The 25,191-nt window shown below is 37.5% G+C and overlaps 1 protein-coding gene across 2 annotated transcripts in view; it reads left to right on the top strand.

The window, feature by feature from the left end:
* mpp3a (MAGUK p55 scaffold protein 3a) overlaps positions 1-14,305 on the top strand; it is a 39,020-nt gene extending 24,715 nt beyond the window's left edge. The window contains exons 13-20 of one of the 2 annotated variants that reach the window (XM_067418832.1): positions 672-713; positions 4,721-4,786; positions 5,734-5,895; positions 6,501-6,581; positions 7,024-7,117; positions 7,214-7,322; positions 10,321-10,449; positions 10,754-14,305. In XM_067418832.1, the coding sequence (XP_067274933.1) occupies positions 672-713; positions 4,721-4,786; positions 5,734-5,895; positions 6,501-6,581; positions 7,024-7,117; positions 7,214-7,322; positions 10,321-10,449; positions 10,754-10,933 (863 nt within the window). In that variant the 3' untranslated portion in view covers positions 10,934-14,305. The remainder of the gene's footprint in view (positions 1-671; positions 714-4,720; positions 4,787-5,733; positions 5,896-6,500; positions 6,582-7,023; positions 7,118-7,213; positions 7,323-10,320; positions 10,450-10,753) is intronic. The other variant, XM_067418833.1, reaches the window with a different exon arrangement.
* Positions 14,306-25,191: the final 10,886 nt, after the last annotated feature.

Here is a 25,191-nt window from a genome sequence, read left to right as displayed (position 1 = left end):
CGCACGCGCGCGCACGTTTTACCTGGGGCTAGTCACCTCATCAGGGTCATGTTGAGATCATATAACCATCCAAATACAAGTACTTTATCTGTAACACTTTCGCATATGGAATAAATGAATCTGGCTGACTGTAAATAACACATTTTTACAGTGGCACCAGTAACTGACACCTCTTGCTTTTGCATAATGCTACATTGACACAATTGGGTGTCAGTAGAAGTCCAGTATGGATAGCATTTAGATCAACACAACAAAAACCAAATTACTGATTTCACCACCTGCAAGTATTCCCATGCTTTCTTTCTTAGATTGTCTATAACTGTCAGGTGATGTTATATTCCATTCCATTCTATACCGCCTTTTCTCGCCTCTTTTTCAATCTAAATGCCTCATTTCTGTTTACCGTAGGTTATAAAACACCCATTGTTTACTCTGAGTCCCAGTCAACCACAAAAGCAAATCTTATTATTTACACTTTAACACATCATCATCTTCTTCCTGGCAAATAAAAAAGCCTCTTGGTTGGCCACAGCCTCCACAGTGTGCTGAAATACCTGCTGCCCGCCTGCCTAATCGTTGAACCTGCTTGTGTAACTGTAGTTCTGCAGCCCTGCTTCTTCTCTCCTGATCTCCTCTGCTCACTCCCTCTCTCCCTGCTTGCTTCCCTACAGAAGACTGTGACTGTGAGGGCTATTTCAATGGACAGTACATAGGTGAGAACCTGCATGCCCACTCCTGAACCCAGGTGGCGCCTGCTAAATCTGAAATGTACTAACATTCTGCCTGAGTGAGCATCTATTGCTGCCTGCCTCTGTGCCAAGAGCCATGGCTGAGCCCTTGGTGAGGGGAGGCCGGATTGAGGGGTATTTGGCAGCATGATGGAATTTTAGGTCAGTCAAATCTTTCACTCTGAAGAAGCCAATTTGCAGTGGTGCAACTGATGTTTCTCTGGAAGAGAGACTGTGAGGCGGGCTGCTATTTTTTGTTTAGTTTTGATTTCGATTTTGCATAGTATTTGATTTTTATTTTACATAGTAATAGAAAGAGTATGTGAGTGGAGCAGAACAAGTATTTTCTCAGTAATCACTGCAGGGATTTCCATTATTCGCTTCTTACTCGCTTTTAGGCCCATGGTCATTTCATGCATTTCTTTAAATTGGATAGGCATTGAATTGTGAGAAGACCAGGTGTAAATGCCCTTCAAAATGCATTTGAGACGAATTGTAATCCAACCCAAAACAGTAAAAAATAAAGGTATAGGTTAGGAAAAGGTGTAGCCAGATCCTCCGCTACAATCAATCAATCAATCAACTTTATTTATATAGCGCTTTTACAATCATGATTGTGTCAAAGCAGCTTCACAGTGTCAAACAGGATAATATTGCGACAAAATTAGATTTGGCTGTACAGTCGTACTGGAGAAAACAGTGAGAATATCAGCTTATTTTAATTTATAATATAGCGACAATGTTGGCAGATCAGTATTATAGTTTATAGAATTAAATAAGACCTAATTCATACATTTTATTTGTATAACAACACGCAGCACCGTAGATATGGAGATGATGAGTATCTGTTTTCAGCAAGCAGACGCACAAACTGCCGCAAATTAAACCCAACGTTCTGCATCTCATCCTGAAGCTCAACACAGTCATCTTCATTAAACATGGCGAATGCTGAATATTCTCACCAGTGCTGATTCCACTTTCTCTCCTCTTGTGGCCTTTGATCTTGAAATCAGCTGATGATAAATAAATTGCTACACATAGCCTATCTATTACTTTCAGTGACTAGATATAGCGTGGGGAATGAATATCAGATCTACATTCATTTGGCAGACACACATTTATGTGCCCAAGTGTAAATGGAACAATTGGGACAGGATAGCTAAAAAACATGAAGTAGTCAAGTGTAAATAGGCCCGGTGAGAGAAAATCTGTTAAAGGAATAGCATGAGTGTCTGAGCAAAAGATGTATTATGTACGCTAAGTGAAATGAAATGTGTGCAATGTATGTACCGTTGTCAGCAGAATTAGGAAAGTTTCCAACATGGAACAAAATAAATAAATAAAAAATCTCCCAATTCTTAAGACTTTTTTTCTCAGAATTGCGAGTTTATACCTCACATTTCTTGCAACTCTGACTTTATTTCTTTATTGTTTTCAACATTAATGGATTGTATTCTGAATTCTGAGATAAAAAAAACTCACAATAGAGAGAAAAAAAAGTCAGAATTGCGAGATTTAAATGCGCTAATCTGAGAAAAAAAAGCCAGATTTGTGAGATATAAAAATAAAGTTGCGAGAACTTTTTTTTTAAATTGTGAGATACCGCAATTACCTTTTTTATTCTGTGGCGGAAACAAGAATTGATTACCTGTCACATTTGTGACCCTGGATCGCAAAAGCAGTCATAAGGGTCAATGATTTATTCTTTGAATTTGAGATTTATTCTTTGAATTTGAATTTATACATCATATGAAAGCTGTCTATTGATCTATGGTTTGTTATGATAGAACCGAGATAAAACGATTTAAAAATCTGGGATCTGAGGGTGCAAAAAAATAAAATCACCTTTAAAGTTGTCCTTGCAAGGGATGTTACTGCTAATAATACATTTTTGATATATTTATGATAGGAAATGTTCAAAATATCTTCATGGAACATTTTCTTTTTGCATAAAAGAAAAATCAATAATTTTGACCCATGTAATTTATTGTTGGCTTTTGCCACAAATATACTCGTGCGACTTGACTGGTTTAGTGTTCCAGAGTCACATATATCTGTCTGTTTATTTTTCACAAAATGTTTTGTAATTTTCATCAACTCCTTTCCGGTAATGTAATTAGTATAACATTAATATGATTACAATACATTTTTGATTACTGCTCATAAGCAGTGTTTTTACCATAGTGAATTCTTGGTCACGTGTAATGGAACAGGTTTGGAGGTAACTAACTTCAAAAATCATGCTCTGCAACACTCACATACTCTGATAATAACAAGAGAGAAAGGGTTTGTAATGCCTCTGAGTTAAAAGTGTTAAACATGTCTACCATGTTTCAAGTCTCATTTGTTAATGAGCGTTAATTTGAGGAACTGTTAACAGAGTGAAGACAAGAAGTGATATTCAGTTTATATAGTGTTAGATATTTCATTCACAGGCTATCACATTATTTTCAGAATGTGTTGCAGAAATCTTGCCTAGGCCTAAATGCGTTAGTCTACTGATAGTTTCTCATCTGCAGATCTTCACTTTCTGAAACGCTGATGCAATTTATCTGCACAGAAACCTAAATTTCACAGAAATTTATGCTGAAATAGCATTATTTAAATAGAACTTTCTTTTTTCTTTATTTATGGAGCATGGCATTAGTAACTGATTAAATTATGACAAAAATTTAACTTGAAATATATGCTCTACCCTTCAAAGGTTTGGGATCAGTAATTTTTTCTTTTTTCTTTTTAATTAATAGCTTTATTCAGCATAGTCATAGTAAAACATTTATAGCAGTGCAAATGATTTCCATTAATTGCTGTTCTTTTGAACTTTCCATTCATCAAAAGATCCTGAAAAAATTTTAAGCAACATACCTATTTTTAACATTGATAATATTAAGAAATGTTTATTGAGCAAAAAACAAAAACAAAAAAAACATCAGAATATTATAATGATTTCTGAAGGATCATGTAGTGAATGATGATGAAAATTACATGTTTTCAGTTTTTTTTAAAGTGTAATAATATTTCTCAGTATTACTCTTTTACTGTATTTTTGATCAAATAAATGCAGACTTCTTTCAAAAACATTAAAGAATTTCACAGACCCTAAACGTTTAAACGGTAGTGCACACGGACCAACAACAGGGTCAGCATGTGAAAATATGCTATCGTTAGGCGAAATTCATTCTTAGTGAGACATGTCCTCTGTTTCAGATGTGACCAAATCTTAGTTTACATTGAAACTATAGATGAGAATACATTATTATAACCTTACCTTCCTCCCCTCTGGCAGGTAGTACTTTCCCTTGCCTGGTCTCTGTGTGAATGTATTCCTCTGCTACCTTCTGCTTTATTTAGTCCTCCATCCCTAAAAACCCCACCCCTCCAAATCCACTGTCAGGCTGCTGCCCTTCTATAGGACACTCTGCACATTCCACCCTGCACGATTGGCTGTGCACTCACTCACTGAGTCAAGTGTGTGATAGCTAAAGTGCGTGATGGCAACGTTCAGCCCTTAGCCACTGACCTAGAATCATTTCAATAATCTAATGGCAATAGTACTGGGAAGTGCCAAAGATGACAGTGGGAGGGTCTAGAAGTCAGATTTACTGACAGCAAAGAATCTGCCTCCACAGAATATTATCAAACGTCTGGAAATTTCAGCAGAACTCCTCAAATATCTGTTACTTAAAACGTTCTGCATATCCCTTAAATTATTTTGATAATGTGTTGTTGCTTTCAGCTGCTCTCTATTACATTTAGCACATTTTACTACATTTAAATGCATTAAATCTGCATGCTGCAGATTTTTCCTCACAAACGTCACATAAATTGTGATGAACGTGCACATTCTGAGCAGGCTGACTTTAGGGGTAGTGCTAATGCAGAATTCAACAACTCTTAACAACCTTAATGATCTCAAAAGTGATTTTGGGTCAGCTGTTGAAGGCAGAGTGTGGCTTATGCACAAGTGTGAGGTGGTCTAATGCGCATTGTAGTCTCTTCGAAGTGTAATGCAGTGGCACCCTCCTGTGGCCAGGTGTTTTCCTGGGAGTTTTACTCAGGTACAGTCATCAATCTTCCCACACAGCTGCCACCACTAACCTCCATGTCCTGAAATATAAAAACCCTTCACAACATTTTTCATAACATCTGCAATTCTGTTAGCGGTCGGAGTGAAGATCACAAGAGTTAAGAGGCAGAAAGTGTCAGTTGTAGGATATGTCTAATCACAAATCAATATTTTCAATATTTTGTCATTTGGCAATGCCTTTATCATTACTATACAAAGTGAATGTTTGACAAGTTTAAAGAAAGTTGACTGCTGATAGAATTTCATCAATTAAATTGTCTTTGATTGTCACATTATTCTGTCATAACTATAAATACATTAAATGTACTCTACTATTCAAAGGTTTGGGGTTAGTAAGATAATTTTTTTTTTTATATTACAATACTTTTTTCCCCAGTAAGGATGCATTAAATGCATGAATATTGCAAAAGTAAATCATGTTTACAAAAATATTATATAATAAATAATTAATAAATCATACAATATATATATATATATATATATATATATATATATATATATATATATATATATATATATATATATATATATATATATATATAATACTATATATATATATATATATATTTATTTATTTATTTTTTTTTTCTCATTATTTCTCATCATTGATATAATAAGAAATGTTTCTTGAGCAGGAAATCATCATTTAAGATTATTTCTGACTGATCATGTGACACTGAAGACTGGAGTAATGATGTTGTAAATTCAGCAGAAATAAATAACATTTTATAGTATTTCAAAACAGAAAAGTCATTTTAAATATTGATAGTTTCACAATATTACTGTTTCTACTGTATTTTAAAACTCCCACTGACTTTTAGTAAAACGATTAGTCTAGATTAGATTAGCAATTATATATTTTGTCTTCTCTTAGACATGTAATAAACAGTTTTTTTTGATTTTGTGACTCTGTCTCAGCCGGTTTAAGGAGAAGTTTTCGTCTAAGCCGGAAGGACCGTCGTGGTTCTTCAGGAGATGCCAATGCTTCTGACCAGAATGACACAGAGTTCCTGACCTATGAAGAAGTCACACGTTATCAGCAGAGGCCCAATGAGAGACCCCGATTAGTAGTTCTCATTGGTAAGATAACATAAAACATAACATTTCAACTACAGTTCAATGTTTCATATACTGTGTATATTGTGCAATGTTTAATGTTGGTGCAATACACAGCCCACTGATTAACTGAAATATAGAAACTAATATTAGTATTAAAAAAGTACTAATAAGTAAAAGTAGTATTAAATATTAATCGGAGGACAGATGGTTGTCTAAATCCTCGCCATTTTACAAAGTAAAAAACAGCCTAATCAGTATGACCTTGTCCTATTAAGCACATTTAAAATATGATTTAGTACACTTGGCAGCTAGAACAAGGAAGCGAACTCGGCACACTTAGCAATTCCAGAAAATATGCCTGTAAAAAATATTATTTAAAAATATATAATATTATAATTAAACAGAATTTATCCTTAAAAACTAGACTGGAGCTGCATTATACCTTCTAAACCACTGCCTGTATTAGCAAGATTTTCACTGCATCCCACATTCTGATGATACACTGACCCCTAGTGGCAATAATGATTTTTTTTTAGCTTCAGAATATCTATTATTTCAGTAACTTTCTTGTGTAGCACTTTAAGTAAATATGGTACTATAAATGCTCTCATTTTAACTTTGCACAGGTTCTCTGGGAGCACGCATCAATGAGCTGAAGCAAAAGGTCATTGCAGAAAATCCCCATCGCTACGCGGTGGCTGTGCCCCGTAGGTCTTGCTTCTTGCTGTTTCCTGATGATAAAACTAATTACATTATACAAACATAGTTCAAATCAGTAACATTGAACATTTCCAGTGTTTTTAAGACTTTAGAAATGATCTGTGTCCCTTTAAATCAGCAAAAATTGTCATTGTTTACTCACCCTAGTATTCTTCTTCAGATGACACAAAATGTAAATTTTTGAAGAATATCCTTGCCATTTATATATATCAAAGTGAAATAGAGTTGGGTGCAAAAGCACAAATGGACCACTTATGGTCTTTTTACATCATTTTTTGAAGCTTGAAAGGAAGATTCAGTTCCTATTATGATTGCAAAGAAAAGTCATACATGCTTTGAAGTACATATGGGTGAATAAATGATAGCATCATTTTTCAACTATCCCTTTAAAACCGCATGACATTTTTGGCTCTCTGTCCTCAATCACAGACACCACACGGCCCAAAAAAAGCCATGAGAAGGAGGGAGTGGAGTACCACTTTGTGACTAAGCAGGCTTTTGATGCAGATGCACAGAATAACAAGTATGTGCTGCTATGATGTGGTATTCTTGTACTGCTGCTTCTTTGCTACCATTTGAAAATATACTGCCCTATTGTCATACCCTGGCTTTTCTGCAGGTTTATAGAGTATGGAGAGTATAAGGAGAATCTGTATGGAACAAGTATAGAGGCCATCCGCTCTGTTCAAGCCAAGAACAAGATGTGTCTGGTAGATGTACAGCCTGAGGTAAATTACAGAAGCTTTTGCCCTGGGTGCTGATTCAAGAACTACTGTAAATGTTATCATTTATAATTTACATGAAAACAGCTAAGCCATTCTATGATACACTTAAATTATTCATGAAAGCATATGTCTTATTACATTTTGCACGTTTTGTAGATTTCTACAAGTTGTTCTGGAGTTCTAGAGTTGTTTTGGTTATATTTACAATATTCCTGCATCACATTCACTTTCACAGCCATTCTCCAATGCCGATATGTACTGACTGGTTTCACCTTCAGGTGGAGCTACTTGCCTATTGCAACAAGCATATTAGTTGTGCAAGACCACATGCAGCACTTTACCCCAATGGCAAGAATTCTTCTTATGGTCATGGCAAGAAATTTAACTTGCATTATTCTTTTTACCGCTACTGGCTAAAACTGAACATGAAGTTTATAAGTGCTTACAGACCTCATCATTTACTGAATATTTGATTTTGTAAATGGACTTCAGAAGTTCATTGCTGGGTTTAAACCACTGATCTATATAAATTACTGGATTTCTCAATGCTTTCTAAACTGCCATCACGTGGTGAAGCCACCGGAAGGGTTCGATCTGTCATCTTACTATTCCCTACCGACAAATGGCATCTCAAATGTATGGCATTTAGTTTCCATATAATTAAATTGTTATGTATGCTTTTGCTATAATTTTGTTAAATTAATTATTACATAACCAGTATTTATTATTAAATCATTAACTGATCTGATGTTCACTACTGTAATATTAATGTAATATGTTCATAACTGAATATGAATGTAACTTTTCAATAAACGGGAAATTCCTGACACTAAACGAATAACCATTTACATGCTTAGGATGTTTATATATAAAAATGTTGTCTCATCAGGCAATGAATTTCTCAGGAAAGTCATATAATTTCCTATTATTTCAACAGAACTATATAGTTCTGACCTATATGTCTCTATATAGATCAGTGGTTAAAACTAGACTGCAAAAAATCTCTTGGTGAACATTTCGTTTTTTAATATCAAACCTAAATAAAGAAAAGTTTATGAAAGTCAGGTAGATAAGGGTCAAATCTTTTTTGTTTTTAGAAATTTTTATGCTCACTAAAGCTGTATATAGTTGGTCAAAAATACAGTAAAACAGTACTATGGTTACATTTGAAAATGTTTCTATTTTTCTATACATTTGAACATTTTTCTATTGTAATGTTTTAAAAGGTAATTTTGTAGTGTGATGTCAAAACTGAATTTTCAGCATCATTACTCCAGACTTCAGTGTCACATGATCCCTCAGAAATCATTCTATGACATTATGATTTGGTGCATTTTTTACTATTATCAGGATTTTTTGATGACTTAAAAGAGAACATCAATTTAAAAAAAAAAACAGCATTTATTTTAGATACTTTTTTGTAACATTTACAATGCTTCCAGAAAGTATTCACAGCACTTCCACATTTTATGTTATAGCCTTATTCCAAAATGGATTCAATTCATTATTTTACTCAAAATTCTACTAACAATACCCCATAATGGCACTGTGAAAGAAGTTTGAAAATCTTTGCAAATTTATACCAAAAAATAAAATAAAATTCACATATACATAAGTATTCACAGCCTTTGCTCAAGACTTTGTTGAAGCACCTTTGGAACCAATTACAGTCTTTTTGAGTATGAAGCTACAAGCTTGGTAAAGCTATCTGTGGGCAGTTTCTCCCATTCTTCTTTGCATGGCCTCTCAAGCTCCATCAGCTTGGATGTGGAAAGTCAGTGCACAGCAATTTTCAGATCTCTCCTGAGGTGTTCAATCAGGTTTAAGTCTGAGAGAGATGTCCTGTAGCCACTCCTTTGTTATCTTGGCTGTGTTCTTAGGGTCGTTGTCCTGTTAGAAGATGAACCTTCACCCCAGTCTGAGGTCCAGAGCGCTCTGGAGCAGGTTTCAATCCTATCCATCAATCCTGACCAGTCTCCCAATTCCTGCCACTGAAAAACAGCCCCACATCATGATGCTGACACCACCATGCTTAACTTTCAGGATGGTATTGGCCAGGTGATGAGTGGTGCTTGGTTTCCTCCAGACAAGACACTTGCCATTCAGGTCAAATAGTTCATTCTTTGTTTCATCAGACCAAAGAATTTTGTTTCTCATGGTCTGAGAGTCCTCAAGGAGCATTCTGGCAAACTCCAGGTGGGCTGTCATGTGCCACTCCACCATACAGGCCTGATTGGTGGAGTGCCTCAGAGATGGTTGTTTCTACAGAGAAAAGCTTGAACTCTGTCAGAGTGACCATTGGGTTCTTGGTTGCCTCCTTGACTAAGGCCCTTCTCCCTGATTATTCAGTTTGGCTGGGCGGCCAGCTCTAGGAAGAGTCCTGATTGTTCCAAATTTCTTCCATTTACAGATGATAAGTCACTGTGCTCATTGGGACCTCCAATGCTGCAGAAATATTTCTGTACCCTTTCCCAGATCTGTGCCTCGATACAATACAGAAAATTCCTTGGACTTTATGGCTTGGTTTGTGCTCTGACATGCACCATGGAACTTTTTAAATAATGTCCAATCAAATGCCTTTACCATAGGACTACAATCAAATTGTAGAAACATCTTAAGAAAGATCAGTGGAAACAGGATGCACCTGCGCTCAATTTCACAACAAAAGATGTGACTACCTATGTACATGTGATTTATTTTTTACATTTGCAAAGATTTTAGACAAACTTCTTTTTGTTGTCATTATGGGGTATTATTTGTTGAATTTACTATTTGAGCAAAATGGTAGTATACTTTTGGAAAAGGGCTGTAACAACAAAATGTGGAGTTCTGTTATTACTTTCAGGGTGTACTATATGTCTTTACTGTAATTTTTGACTAATTTAATGCATTCTTACTGAATAGTAGTGTGATTTATAAAAAAAAATAAAAAAATAAAAACAGTACTATACATGGATAGGTAGTGTCAACATTACTGGTTTTGTTGTTTTACCTGCTGCAGGCTCTGAAGGCACTGAGGACAGCTGAATTCAAGCCTTATGTTATTTTCGTAACACCACGAATCCCGGAGAGTCGCAGACGCCGCAGTGCCGGCACCTCGCCGGGAGGAGGTGAACATGGACGAATCACAGTGAGTCTCATAACAGGTTTACATCACTCAGCTCTCAAGAAACCCTGTGGCACTGATCAACAAAAATTCTCCCAACCACTCAAAAGTCAGCCTTGAAATTATATCATTTAGTAATAATTGCAATACAATTCCTATGACTGTTTGGCTTTGAAAATCAGCTTAAGGTTTGTCTCGTTTGCTAAATTTATGGGGAAAATCACAGAATCTACAGACATGGTATCGCTAGCTTGATTATTATATATTTTTGCACACATTCTCACTATTAATATTTATGCCCTACACTCTCGCATCTCTTTATTTTCAGGAGGAGGACCTGCAGGAAATGCGTCTGTCTGCACAGCAGATAGATCAACAATATGGTCCTTTCGTGGATCGGGTCCTAATTAAGGAGGACACTGCCAGTGCCTGCGCGGAACTACGTAGCATCCTGGAGAGACTGGAGCGGGAGACCTTCTGGGTTCCTATAAGCTGGGTCAAGACCTAGGACCCTTCCTCCCTTAGCTTCATTCCAGACTGTTGACCAAGTGGAAGTCCACTGAAGGCTTCTTTTCTTCGATAGGGTGCAGTCAGACTGCACATGTCCTCCTTGGCCTGGCTTCTTTCAGCCGTCCACCATCTGTAAGGGAAGATAGAGGTCTGTTGGTGATGGATTGTTCAATCCTGCTCCCGCAAGATTCTGTCCTGCTCCTGCTTCCACTTACTCCTGCCAAAAATGTGATATATTTTATCCTTTTCCAAACCACAACTTTCACGTTTAGTCCCGTTACCACAAGCAAAAGCCTGTAGGAAGAGGTATATGTATATTTTTCAGTTCTGAATAGAATCTTGCTCCAGTGTCTATAGGCTATTTTTTCCCATTTACATACTCACACAACACTTGTGTGTCTCCATACACACAACAGTTGTATCTCCAGTAACAAACTTGTGCATGCAGTTATTATATAAGACAATTATATGTTTGCGGGAGCCAAGTCATTTCAGCACATCATGATTTTGCAGATGTGTTCCTGGGGCAACATATTTTGTTGGTCCTGGAACATTACTTTGTGCAAACCATATCCCTAGCCGTAAACCTAACTGTACCCATAAGTTATCCTAAAATCAGAAGGAAATGATTGGTGAATAACACTGATGTAGAAGCACCTAACACTGGTTGTTAGCATAAATGTAGCATAAACTGTAAACGTGTTTCCCTCAAATCTGATTGGTTGATTGAAATGTTGTTCCACGATCAACAAAAGCCGCGGTTCCACCTCAGGAACTTTTCCCAGGAACCAGGAACTTTGGGTGGTACTCGGTGTGTTTTGACCGTAGGAACCAGGGTCTAAATGAAGTTCCGGGTAAATATTTCCCCCTCCAAACCAGCCCTGCTCGCGAGGTAGTACTTTTTCAAAGTTCAGGAACTTTCGAGGGCGGGACTTGGGCGCTGAACATGCTGATTGGTTTAGCTCACGCAGCATTTTATTTAAACCGGTATTTTTAAAAGTCTTTTGCAAAGGTTCGGTCTACGTTCAGTAAATATCAGTCTTGCTCTCTGTCTGATGGCGCGCGGTCGTCTCAGCCATCTCACGTTCAATGTCCGTAATAGCTGATAATAATATACATTGTCATTTTAAATCTAGCTTTACAAGCTTTCTGAATATGCTGCTCTTTTCTGTCATTGTTAATTACCTCTTTAGTAAACCTATATACATAACCAGCAAAAGCAGCACAGCTTGAATCTCTTCCATACTTGTTATTAATTTTTTTATAGTCTATTTTTCACCATGTAACCAACCTGACCGATTACTTTTAAGTGTGCGTCCTTACATGACGTGACAGCGCGCGCCGTGCTCATGTTGACAAGAGAGGAAAGTTCATTTGTCTGAGGGGTAAACTTTTTATTTCGTAAGTTATGAAGATAATGTTGGAATAATGACACAGCGTCTATTGCCCCAGCCTGACAGAAGAATTTTTTTTTTCTGAGATGATTATTACACTTTACAACAAATAAATAGCTAGCTTATATAATGCTGTATTAGTCCTGGTGGCCGTTAAGAGTTGCTATGGCTACAGTTAACACATTCCAGCTGCTGGAGAAAACGGCGTTGACATTTTTGATGCAGCAGACAAACTGCATGTGACAAAATGATTGCGATTGAAAGTCATCACATGTAAACACCAGATCGGTTTAGATAACGTCTCATGTAAACAGTCCACTAAATCTTTCAATCGGTACACGCAAAAATGATTACTGTCCTTCACTGATTTGGAGGAGCAGTCGCGCGCAGTCCTGCATCACCGGACTAATTTGCCTAATCTTCACGGAACTTTAGATCGCGGTGGAAACGCAGACATTTGCAGGTCTGGGGGTGGGGGGTTCCTGTAAAAAAGTTCCTGGTACAAATTGTTCCGGGTAATTTTGGTGGAAACGGGGCTAAAGTTGTTGATCCAGGAACATATGTTGCATTTGGCGAAATCAGGTTCTGCCACTTATCAGTATCTTTCCACCCGCATGGACTCAGCAATTCAAAACTTGTGTTGGGTCCCGTAGACCTCTAAGGAAGACCTCATAAAGAGACTCAAAAAGGGGAACTGCGTATCGAGGGTGTCTTTCTTAAAATATGTTTTGTTTCTAGTCTGGGACATGCAGGCACATAAGCACTTGAATTGGCATGAATTATATAATTTATTTTTGAATGACTTTATTTATTTATTATTTGCCTTGTCATAACATTTGTTTATTTGAGACTTTTTTTGTTTATTTGAGACGTGTTTTTAGGTTATTTAAAGAATGTCAGTAAACTGTTCATTAAAGCAATACTTCAGTTATAAACATTATATTTTCAGAAAATATATGACCTCACCTTTAGTATTAAATGTGGAATTTGGTTATCAAAAAACTCCACATCTGACCATAGCAAGCATTTGCAGATTTAACGGTACATTTTTCTACAATGCAAGCCTTTCCCACGCACACCCATGCAGAGACTCATTTAGCAACCGTGACTACTTCAAGTTTGAGATAATTTAAAACATTTATTTCATAAAGTGTTGCCTATCAGACTTTGTTGTTTAATTTAATCACAGAAATCATGTTCTTTTTTAAGAGCATGATTGATCAATGTTTCACAGGAAAATATTAAACTCCTGCTGTGCCAATAACCGTCTCAATGCACCAAGCTTTTCTTCTCAGAGATTTTCTTCATTCGTAGGGTTATGAAATACCATACCAAAGCACTCAAGCTACACATTATCTGTGTAAATATTTAACTAAGTTTAGGCTTGTTAGGTGTAGATGAACTGAGACATTGTTGAGTTGAGACAGTAACACAGGCCCTTTATTTTAAACCAGACTTTGGTTGTAAAGGTCTAAGCGTATGTTACAACTCATGTATCTTTTGCCATTTAACTTTCAGGATACACTTTATTTTAAGGTGTCCTTGTTACAGTGTAACTATACATTTAAGTACAGAGTAAGATTAATTAACTACATGTACTTACTATAGGGATACTATAGAGTTAGGTTTGTTGTAGGGTTAGTTGCATGTAATTATGCATAATTTAAAGTTCAGTGACTACATGAAACGTGTCACAAGGACACTGTAAAATTAAGTGTTACCATCTTTCACATTCAAAATTTCTCGAGAACTTTCTACCATTTCCCAACATATCATACAAATCCTCTTAATCCTACCTCACCCTGTTTTTGAACTGAAATCTTTCGCTTTGTGTCAGCTGCCATTCTTTGTTGTAAATACTTAATTGTATGTCATGTACTGATTGCAAGTAAAAATCGTAACCTATCTAGAAGCTGTCTGTCTTGAATGTGTGCAAATGTGAATATTATGACAAACGCTGCCTCTTATTACATATTTGTCTACTGCGTTCAGATTGGAATGACAGTAAATAGTACTATGTGTTTTTGTGGATTATTCTGTCAGCCACTCTATTGTGCATTAACATTATGAATATACTCTTTGCTGCGGGCAGTCAAACCCAAGACTGTTATCCCATTTCCAAAGCTCGACTGGCTTTTGTTTTTCCTGCTTCATGTTAGATTACATTTATGACAGTTTGACAGCTGCTGTCCTAAAACAGAACTGAAGTACACAAATGTTAAATCTGACTTCAATATTTGAGATGTCCACAACACTCGGATGAATCATTTCACCTAATAGGCAAGCAAAAAGGTATTCGCATCAATCAGATGTGGGGTGCTAGCTCTGCCAAATTCAATCTGGAAGTGGTGAAAAGATGAAGAAAACAGCTAAACAACACATTTCCTTCGTTGAGTCATACTTTAATCCTTTAAAAGCATAAAAGAGAAGCCAGGCCTCCGATCAAACAACCCACTGGCGTAGACCTCTGAGTGTCAGGCTTGATAATTCATTAGTAGATCATGGTCTTTAATTGGAAAATGGCTAGAAAGGCCTGGCCTGTAAGCCCAGCTAACTTTAGCCAGCATTATTTCACAGGTCTCTGAGCAGTGGCATATTTGTGTGATAGCCTTCTATCCTCTTAATTGGGCTGAGAGGGAGGGGATGTGATGCTTGCTAATTGACATTTGTTTGATTGTGTGGGAAGAACTGTTATTTGTTTGGTGGCAGAAAGATCCTTTGAAGTAATCCTGTCTCAGTCTTGTTCTCCCTCTCGAGCAATTAAGTTCTGGAACATTTTGGTTGCCCTATAAGACAGATGGGAAGACGAAGAAAAAAACAATTAAAATGGGTGGTGACTGATCTCATTAGTATGGAAAGCTTGGCAGAGGAGTGGATTTCTATTACCAGCACGGAATCATAATGTCATAAACACAACATTTTCAGAAGAAGCTGAAGCCAACGCCGCACACACATTGCACTTTACTGTGAAACTACTGAAAATGCAAAATAGACTTCATCTTCGTGAACATGTGACAGCAAGTTAATTTACTGTATTGTGTTATTTATCATTAAGGGCATTGCTAATAACTCTGATAAAGGCCAACGTTAATAACATTTTCAAAGCAGTATTCTGTTCAGCTTTTTAATGGCCTATACCTTTATTTATGTTCACTGAATGTCAGCAATTGATATTGCAAAATTGGGATGGCTAGGGGGTCTAATTGTATTATTGTTTAATGCAGCCTGGACTATCAGCTTTTGCAGTTTTGCTTTGGTGTTCAGACTAAAAACTCCTTATGTTCATTACACAGAAGTAATTTAAAAAGTTCCACAAACTTCCTGAGGCTTGACTATCAGCCAGTTACATCAGACATGGCATGATGTCTGTTTATGAAAACAGCACCACTGGCATTATAACTTGTTAAAACTTGAGGATTATACTGTACTGTTAAAAAAAATGTGCAAAAATTGTACCTTTAGGGGTATGATGACAGATTGTCACCGTGGCCTAAAGGGTATATTAGTACCCTAACGTGTACTGCAGGCACAACGAGTGTATTTAAGGATGCTGCCCCACTGACAAGCTGCTGTTGTACCTCTAAAGCTCAGATTTTTTTTTTTTTTTTTGACAGCAAACTTTTTTGCGGTTGTGCTGCAGAATTACTTTCTACTTATAGCTCAAAACCAACTGAGTATCTGTGGTCTTCTGTATTAATAATTAAACAATGTAAATGTAAAGTGACCAATGAAGAGGCTGAGGATAGTTTTGACTTCATGAACAAAAATGAATTGACTCATCACAACTAAAATGTATGTAACAGTAACATAACAGTGGACATAACAGTGGCAAAATATTAATTGGATCTTGTTGGACTAACACAAACAAACTGTCCAACACCATCAGGGGGGTATTCCAAAAAAAGCAAGGTTAACTTACCATCATATAGCCTGAACCTTCGGTTGATAAACCCAAAGCTTGCTTAATTGAGGTATGCTGGTACCATAAAATGATGCGTAGGGCATAAAGATGGCCAGCAGCGGTACTGGACTTATTTAAGGGCAAAATTTGTCCAGATAGTTTTACAGGTCCATTTACAACCCTATAAATTGTCCCTAGGATGTAATGCTCTGTTTTTGCCTTATTTGGAAGGGTCATGAATATTAATGTTGAGCTCTGCTCTGATTGGCTTATTTCAGCAGCTCACAGCAGTTCAGTAAAGCGGCTCGTGAGTCCTGACAGAACACAGACAGACTGAATGACACTTTAAGCAGAACATCTCAAATGAAGATTGCTGAAATGCAGCTTACTTGTTTATTGGTGTTTTCATATCACCCACGTGCGAGAAAGAGCTTGTGTGCTTCTGATTTTTGCTTGCCAGATTTCAGTCATTAAATCCCCCAAACAGAGCTTTTCTGTGAAAAGAAACTCATATACTATCCGGTGTTTTACCTAAACATGTCCAATCTGGCAACCATATGCATCCAAGCTCTCTCTCACGCGCGGATGATCTGAAAACACCAATAAACATGTAAGCTGCATTTCAGCAATCTCCATTTGCGATGTTCTGCTTAGTGTCATCCAGTTTACATTTTAGACTTGTCTTTTTTCGTCAACGATATTGCATGTTTATATAACGTTAGTCACAATGTAGGCTAACGTTACGCAGTCACTGTGATGTACGCTGAAAGTGTGCAAAAACATCAATGGCCTACTTCAGTTCTCAAAAATATAAATATATAACATATTTTTACAAAATAAATAGCCTTATTTATTTTATATCGTTTTAACTTATATGGTGGAAAAGGGGACGTTTGCTAGAAGAATGATCTGTAAGCAAAGTATCTAGGGTTGTATTTTGTAATACAAAATAATATAACCCTTTGTCATTAGACACACTATTTAGTTTGGTATGGTACTCGGTGTTTCATATTGTTACTGTAAGCATCTTGCGTTATCTAGAAAATGCTGTCTCTCTAAATAACTTTCAATTTAATCAGAATTTGTTTAAACAGTCAATAAGTGGATAAATCGCTACTTACTGCTTGCAGGAATACAGTTGTAATTGCCACTTTCTTCAGTTTAAGACGCTGAGTGAAGCTTGCTTGAAATGGGCCTAACAAACGAATGATCTTGAATTAAATTGTTGTGGTATCGGATTCTAATAAACATCAACACACACACACACACACACACACACACATGTTGGTCTATGTGGTTTACAGGGACTCTCCATAGGCGTAATGGTTTTTATACTGTACAAACCGTATTTTCTATCCCCTTACACTGCCCCTGCCCCTAAACCTACCCATCACAGGAAACATTCTGCATTTTTACTTTCTCAAAAAAACCTCATTTAGTATGTTTTTAAGGCCATTTGAATTATGAGGACATCTGATATGTCCTCATAAACCACATTTATAGTGTAATACCAGTGTAATACCCATGTAGTTATACAAATTTGTGTCCTCATAAACCACATAAACAGGCTCTCACACACACACACACACACACACACACACACACACACACACACACACACACACACACACACACACACACACACACACACACACACACACACACACAGCGCTTCTCTCGAGTCAGATCGACCAGCTTGCAACAGTTCTCAGATCACCAGTACAGAACCGAGAACCGTTTCTATCGGACACGTTCGATCTTTCGGACATATTCGATTCTGAGAACCGGTGAGTGGAGATATCAGCATGCGTGATAGCATTGTAACCGAACTGTTTCTCTCAGAGTGGGACAGCTGATGCTGATAATACATGAGCCCGGGTGAACCGAGGATTTGTGTAAGTTTATGTTTTGTCAATGTAAGTTTATTTAATCCGTGTAAAACATCACCTGTTTGTATTGAGTGCTGTTGCAAAACATAAATGAAAAAAATTATCAAAGATGACGATGATGACAATAATAATTATTACTATACTAAGTTTTGATTAGAAATGCTTTATATGGCTGTGTTTGAATGTGTTTTCAACCGCCGGGATGATAGAAATTACATCATTACGTAAAGATGTAAAAGAACCGGTGATCCGTTTTTTTTAACCGGATCATTGAAACGAACTGTCCGAAAGAACCGGTTCATGGTAAAGAACCGAAGTTCCCATCACTAATGCAAATGTTGGGGGCATGCGTATAAATGATCCCCAACGCTTGCGTCACGGTTGGGTTTATGTTGAGAAGCACTTTTTTTCCCCTTGTGTTATGATTCACGAGATTTACATAAGAAGTAGGAGGCAATAGTGTTTGAGACTCTCAGTATGTGATGTCTATGTACTGAACTCTTATTATTTCACTATGGCAAGGTTAATTCAATTTTTCATTCTAGGGCACCTTTAATGGCAATTTACATAACCTACCTAGTACACATCGCCACCTATTTGGTGGCTGTGCAATCATTTCTTCAAACTTTTTATTCACTGAAAATCAGGATTATATTGTTTGTTTGATGCTAATTCATTGAATGCAGATCCGTGTGTAAGATGACAGCAAAATAAATAAGAAATATATTCAAATTAAATTAACATTTAAACATTACCTTGTTATAATAGTGCTTTAGAACTCATATAGAATAGTCAAATCAAATCAAAGTTTATTTATAGAGCACCTTTTTAAAACAACAGATGTTCACCAAAGTGCTGTACAGACATGCAATAAAATAACATGCAATAATAAATACAATAATAATCAGAAATGCACACTTAAGAGAAACTCCTAACAGGTAACTCTCATACTGTGTTGTATGCTGCACTATACAGATAGCCAGTGAAGGTGCCTGCCTAATGTACAGTCCCTGACAAAAGTCTTGTCGCTTGTGTACAAACTGACCTAAAGTGCCGCTGAAATATATTTCTAATCAAGATTTATTTTACAAGAAATGGCTCATTTTAATCCCACCAGCTTTTGTGATAATGTTTCAGTGAAAAACTAAACTTTCAAAAAGTATTCTAATATTCACAGCTTGGTAAAGCCCATTGAGTCAATTTTTGCAAAGACATAAGTGTTGTCACCTTGTCATATGAGCTTCACCTGTGACTAATAATGGATCAATTAGGTCTCAAGTGTGTATACAAAGAACCCCAGTACGCTAGACCTTCACATCAACTGCAACTAGACCTCTGCAAACATGCCTAAGATTCACCCTGAGACTAAAGTTTTGATTATCAAGAGGCTGAAGACCAGATCCACTGCTGATGTGGCAGACCCCTTCAATGTGTCTCAGCTTCAAGTACAGAGGATAAAAAAAAGATTTGAAGAGACTGGAGACGTTTTTGACAAGCCCAGGTCAGGCAGACCCCGCAAGACAACTGCTCGAGAGGACCGTTTGTTGGCTCGAAAATCCAAGGCCAGCCCATTTTCCACTGCAGCAGAGCTCCACGAGACCTGGTCACCTGAAGTCCCTGTGTCAACCAGAACAGTTTGTCGGATTCTGTCTTGAAATGGCCTCCATGGTCGAATCAGTGCCCAGAAGCCCGCACTAAACAAAAGACAATTGAAAAACCGTGTGGCATTTGCCAAGGCCCACAGCCTGCTAAAAGGATGGACGCTGGAAAAGTGGCAGAAGGTGGATTTTTCAGATGAATCTTCTGTTGAATTACACCATAGTCGCCGCAAATATTGCTGGAGACCTACTGGTGCCCGAATGGATCCAAGATTCACCCAGAAAACAGTGAAGTTTGGTGGCGGAAAAATCATGGTCTGGGGTTACATCCAGTATGGGGGTGTGCGAGAGATCTGCAGGGTGGGAGGCAACACCAATAGTCTAAAATACCAAGAAATCTTAGCTACCTCTTATATTCCCAACCATAAAAGAGGCCAAATTCTGCAGCAGGACAGTGCTCCATCGCATACTTCCATCTCCACATCAAAGTTCCTCAAGACGAAGAAGATCAAGATGCTCCAGGATTGGCCAGCCCAGTCACCAGACATGAACATCATTGAGCATATGTGGGGTAGGATGAAAGAGGACGCATGGAAGACGAAACCAAAGAATATTGATGAACTCTGGGAGGCATGCAAGACTGCTTTCTTAGCTATTCCTGATGACTTCATCAATAAATTGTATGAATCCTTGCCAAACCGCATGGACGCAGTCCTTCAAGCTCATGGAAGTCATACAAGATATTAAATTTGGATCTCACAGCACCACAACTTAATTTGCTGACATATTTTTGTATTTGCAGTAAATTTGTTCAATTTCTGTATAGGCGACAAAACTTTTGTCTTGCCTAAATTTGACCTTTCTGTCTTGATTAAATTATCAATATTTTTTCTTCGAAAATTATTTATTTCAGTGCATTAAACATCATTTGGGAGGGTTTTAGCTTTTCATATGAGCTATTTCTAACACCAATTGATTAATTAAAAGTCAGGTTAATATCAGGTATTTCTAGAAAATAGATAAGCGACAAGACTTTTGTCAGGGACTGTACAAAGGCAAATTATTCCAGAGTTTGGGGGCCGCTATTGCAAAGGCAGGGTCACCTCTGCTCTTTAGTCTTGCATTAGGGCATACTAGAAGCAGTTGCCTAGTTGGCTTTAATAGCTCTGAGAAATATTTCGGAGCAATATTATTTAATAATTTAAAAACTAAAAGTAAAATCTTAAAATCAATTCTAAACTGAACGGGTAACCAATGAAGGGAAGCCAATATAGGTGTGATGTGTTCTCGTTTACGCGTCCCTGTTAATAAACGTGCAGCTGCATTTTGTACCCTCTGCAAACGTATATTTGCAGAGGGTACAAAGAATAGTCCATATTATATAAATGTAACTATATAACAACTTTAGTTATATTAATACAACAATATTAATTATAGAACACGCCTCTGAATACCTCTTTAGCAAACTAACCCTGAATCATGAGCTGCTCTCGAGCAGGTTATGCTCAGAGAATGAGTTGCTATGGATACTTACATACCCTAAAAGTTATCTCCTTTATTGGAACTGAAAGTTGAGGTTATCTGCGTACTTGCTCTTAAACATACCCAAGTATGTCACATAACCTGCTTTCTGGAATACCCCCCAGATAAAGATGTCAGGACAACAGCCAGACTCATCTTAGAGGGCAAGAAGAAGACCTCTGGCACTAGCCCTTGTCACATTGACTATTTTATAAGGGTTTGGCCTGTGACTGCCATAAAAATGCGCCAGGGCCTCCAGATGCAGCAGCAGTGGCTGAGAGAAAGACCACAACGATTCATCCAAATCCATTCATGTTTTCAAACCTTAAAACTGATTTTAAAAAATGGCACATCCATTTCATACTTATTTAGAAAATAAGAATTCTCAGTGACTATTTGTCATGACATCTTACTCAAATTCAGCTGTTAATGTACAGAAAATAATAATGTTACATTTATACAGTGCTTTTCTAGGCACTCAAATCGCTTTATATATAGCATGCATGACGGCTTAATCTTTTTCCAACTTGTTAGATCCCTATTTGATTTTAATATTGCCAAAGGTATTCTGGTGGTGTCTTGGGAAGTGAGAAATTGGTAATTGGTAAAACCAATTGGTAAAACTTTAAAGACATTTTAAAGACTTCCAACTGTGTGCTTCATGCAAATGAGTTTCAGAGGGCAATGAAGGGTGGGCCACACTATGTGTGTTCCATCTGATGCCAGCAGTCAATCACAGTACTGGAATGGAGAAGTGCCAAATTGCAATCTCCTCCTCATCGAATACAACTAAAGGTACCCTTTCAATTGACACTCCTTGTTCTGGGTCTCCCATCAGGTGAGACATAACAGATATGAATCTGTCCTGTTAGGGGATAGACAGAAACAGATGAACACAGAGACATTAACAGATACAGTCTCATTCTAAATATCTAGCCAGCAAAGATGAGACAGAAACAGATCAACACGTTCTAAGCCTCTGGCCTGTTACTGGGAAGGCAGCAACATATACACTGCACCATTTTGAGCCTCCGGTTCATCCAAAGAGACAACAACAGACCAAGTTCTGAGTCTACAGCTTGCGAGGAAGCAACAGATACGACCATGTTCTAAAATTCCAGTCTGTGAGAAAAGAGACTATAAAAAACATGTTCAGAGTCTTCATCCAGTGAGACAATAACAGATGCAGCACATTCAACTCTCCATGCCAAAGAGACAAATGCAGATTGACCAAGTCTGGCCCCGAGAGGCAGAAGATACACAGAGACTTTTCAACAAGTTAAGCTCAGGAGAGCAAACCCTTACTTCAAGGACATTTCATCTGCGTGTTCCAGATTTTTAGGACCATTTTGGTGCTCCAGGAGATCAGTATTTCACAAAATTTAGTTTGAAGGCTGTTGAAATGGATTCTGGTTCTATTCCCCACTGCGTTGTTATCCAACACAACCAGTAGAAGAAGTCACTGCCATCAGACTGCTACTCAACCTGTGAAACATAAATATCATTTAACCAAACCTTTTTTCCAGAGACTGTGACATTATTTGGTTCGTCTGATAATTATTGATTATTATTTTAATAAACACTTTTTGTCTGTTTAGCATCACTTTTGCTACGGTTGAGGTTTTTTTATCAGTTGCTAACAGGCATCATGCAATGCTGAAGTCACATAAATTAAGCTTTCACATAAAATGCATTAGATGACCACATGTTTCAAAATCCATGAACATTTGTCATTCATAGCCTACTTCACCATCTGCAAAACATATACAGGTGCTGGTCATATAATTAGAATATTATCAAAAAGTTGATTTATTTCACTAATTCCATTCAAAATGTGAAACTTGTATATTATATTCATTACACACAGACTGATATATTTCAATTGTTTATTTCTTTTAATTTTGATGATTATAATTGACAAGTTGATGATTATAATTGACAAATTGACTAAGGAAAATCTCAAATTGAGTGTCTCAGAAAATTAGAGTATTACTTTAGACCAATACAAAGAAAGGATTTTTAGAAATGTTGGCCAACTGAAAAGTATGAACATAAAAAGTATGAGCATGTACAGCTTTCAATACTTAGTTTGGGCTCCTTTTACCAATCAGTCTGTGGCACTGGTCAGGTCCTGTGAAAGCCTGATAGTGGCCTTCAGCTCTTCTGCATTGTTGGGTCTGGCATATTCCATCTTCCTCTTCACAATACCTCATAGATTTTTTTATGGGGTTAAGGTCAGGCAGGTTTGCTGGCAAATTAAAAACAGGAATACCATGGAAACCAGGTAGGCCTACTAGTTGCTTTGGCACTGTTTGCAGGTGCCAAGCCTTGTTGGAAAATGGAATTTGCATCTCCATAATGTTGGTCAGCAACAGGAAGCATGAAGTGCACTAAAACTTCCTGGTATATGGCTGCATTGACCGTGGACCTCAGAAAACACCATGGACCAACACCAGCAGATGACATGGGACCCCAAACCATCACTGACCGTGGAAACTTTACACTGGACCTCAAGCAATGTGGATTGTGTCTTTCCTCTCTTCCTCCAGACTCTGGGACCCTGATTTCCTAAGGAAATGCTAAATTTACTTTAATCAGAGAACAAAATTTTGGACCACTCAGCAGTCCTTTTTGTCTTTAGCCCAGACGAGATGCTTCTGACGCTGTCTGTTGTTCCACGAGTGGCTTGACACAAGGAATGCAACAGGTTAAACCCATGTCTTGCATATGTCTGTACGCAGTGGTTGAAGCACTGACACTGATTAGTTTTGTTTCACAATCATCTCCAGGGTGCGGTTAACCCTATTGGTTGTACACTTTTTTTCTACCACATCTTTTCCTTCCCTTCACCTCTCTATTAATGTGCTTGGACACAGAGCTCTGTAAACAGCCAGCCTCTTTTGCAATGACCGTTTGTGTCTTGCCCTCCTTGTGCTAGATGTCAATGGTCATCTTTTGGACAACTGTCAAGTCAGCAGTCTTCCCCATGATTGTGTAGCCTACAGAACTAGCCTAAGAGACCATTTAAAGGCCTCTGCAGGTGTTTTGAATTTATTAGCTGATTAGAGTGTGGCACCAGGTGTCTTCAAATTTTGAACCTTTTCACAATATCCTAATTTTCTGAGAATCTGAATTTGAGATTTTCCTTAGTTCTCAGTTATAATCATCAAAACTAAAAGAACTAAACATTTGAAATATATCAGTCTGTGTAATGAATTAATACAATATACAAGTTTCACTTTTTGAATGAAATTAGTGAATGTGGCGGAGGGGGCGAGTTTCGCGGGGTCTGTAGCATGAGAGAAGGTACGGGGCAGTAAGTAGGTCAAGTGCAAATGAATAACACCTGTGTCTATTTGCAGTAATTGGCGTGGAGAGACAGCACAAAAGCCACTGCGGGAGGAGAGGAAGAGAGAGAGAGACTGGGACTAGTCGGACACCCCTGAGCCTGAGACGATAGTGATACTGAAGAGTTCAAGAGTTGTGAGATTGAGTTGGAGAGACAGAGTTTTACGCCCTCGTGCGTGTTTGTGTGTACACGTTGTGTTTGAGAAATAAAGTTTCACTAGTCCCAGTCATACGACCCCGCCTTCTTCCTTCCCCACGAGAGAGTTAAAAGCCACGAACCTGACTACAGTGAAATACATCAACTTTTTGATGATATTATAATTATATGACCAGCACCTGTACTAATCAATCAGAATGTTAAGATAACATTTACATTTACATTTACATTTAATCATTTAGCAGACGCTTTTATCCAAAGCGACTTACAAAAAAGGGGAGAGCAATAGAAGCAACGAAACAGACAAGGCCAACAACCTGTAAGAGCTGTAAGAAATCTCAATTAATTAGCACAGTACACAATTTTTTTTCTTTTTTTTAAGACATCTACAACAAAAACTCACGTACGCAAAATGCCGAACACTGGATTTTGATAGCTATGATATAAA

The sequence above is a fragment of the Pseudorasbora parva genome, chromosome 2 (assembly GCF_024679245.1).
Source record: "Pseudorasbora parva isolate DD20220531a chromosome 2, ASM2467924v1, whole genome shotgun sequence".
NCBI classification, from domain to species: Eukaryota; Metazoa; Chordata; class Actinopteri; order Cypriniformes; family Gobionidae; genus Pseudorasbora; species Pseudorasbora parva.
The sequence above is the reverse complement of the archived record's forward strand: the minus strand, read 5'-3'. Positions and strand labels throughout refer to the sequence as shown.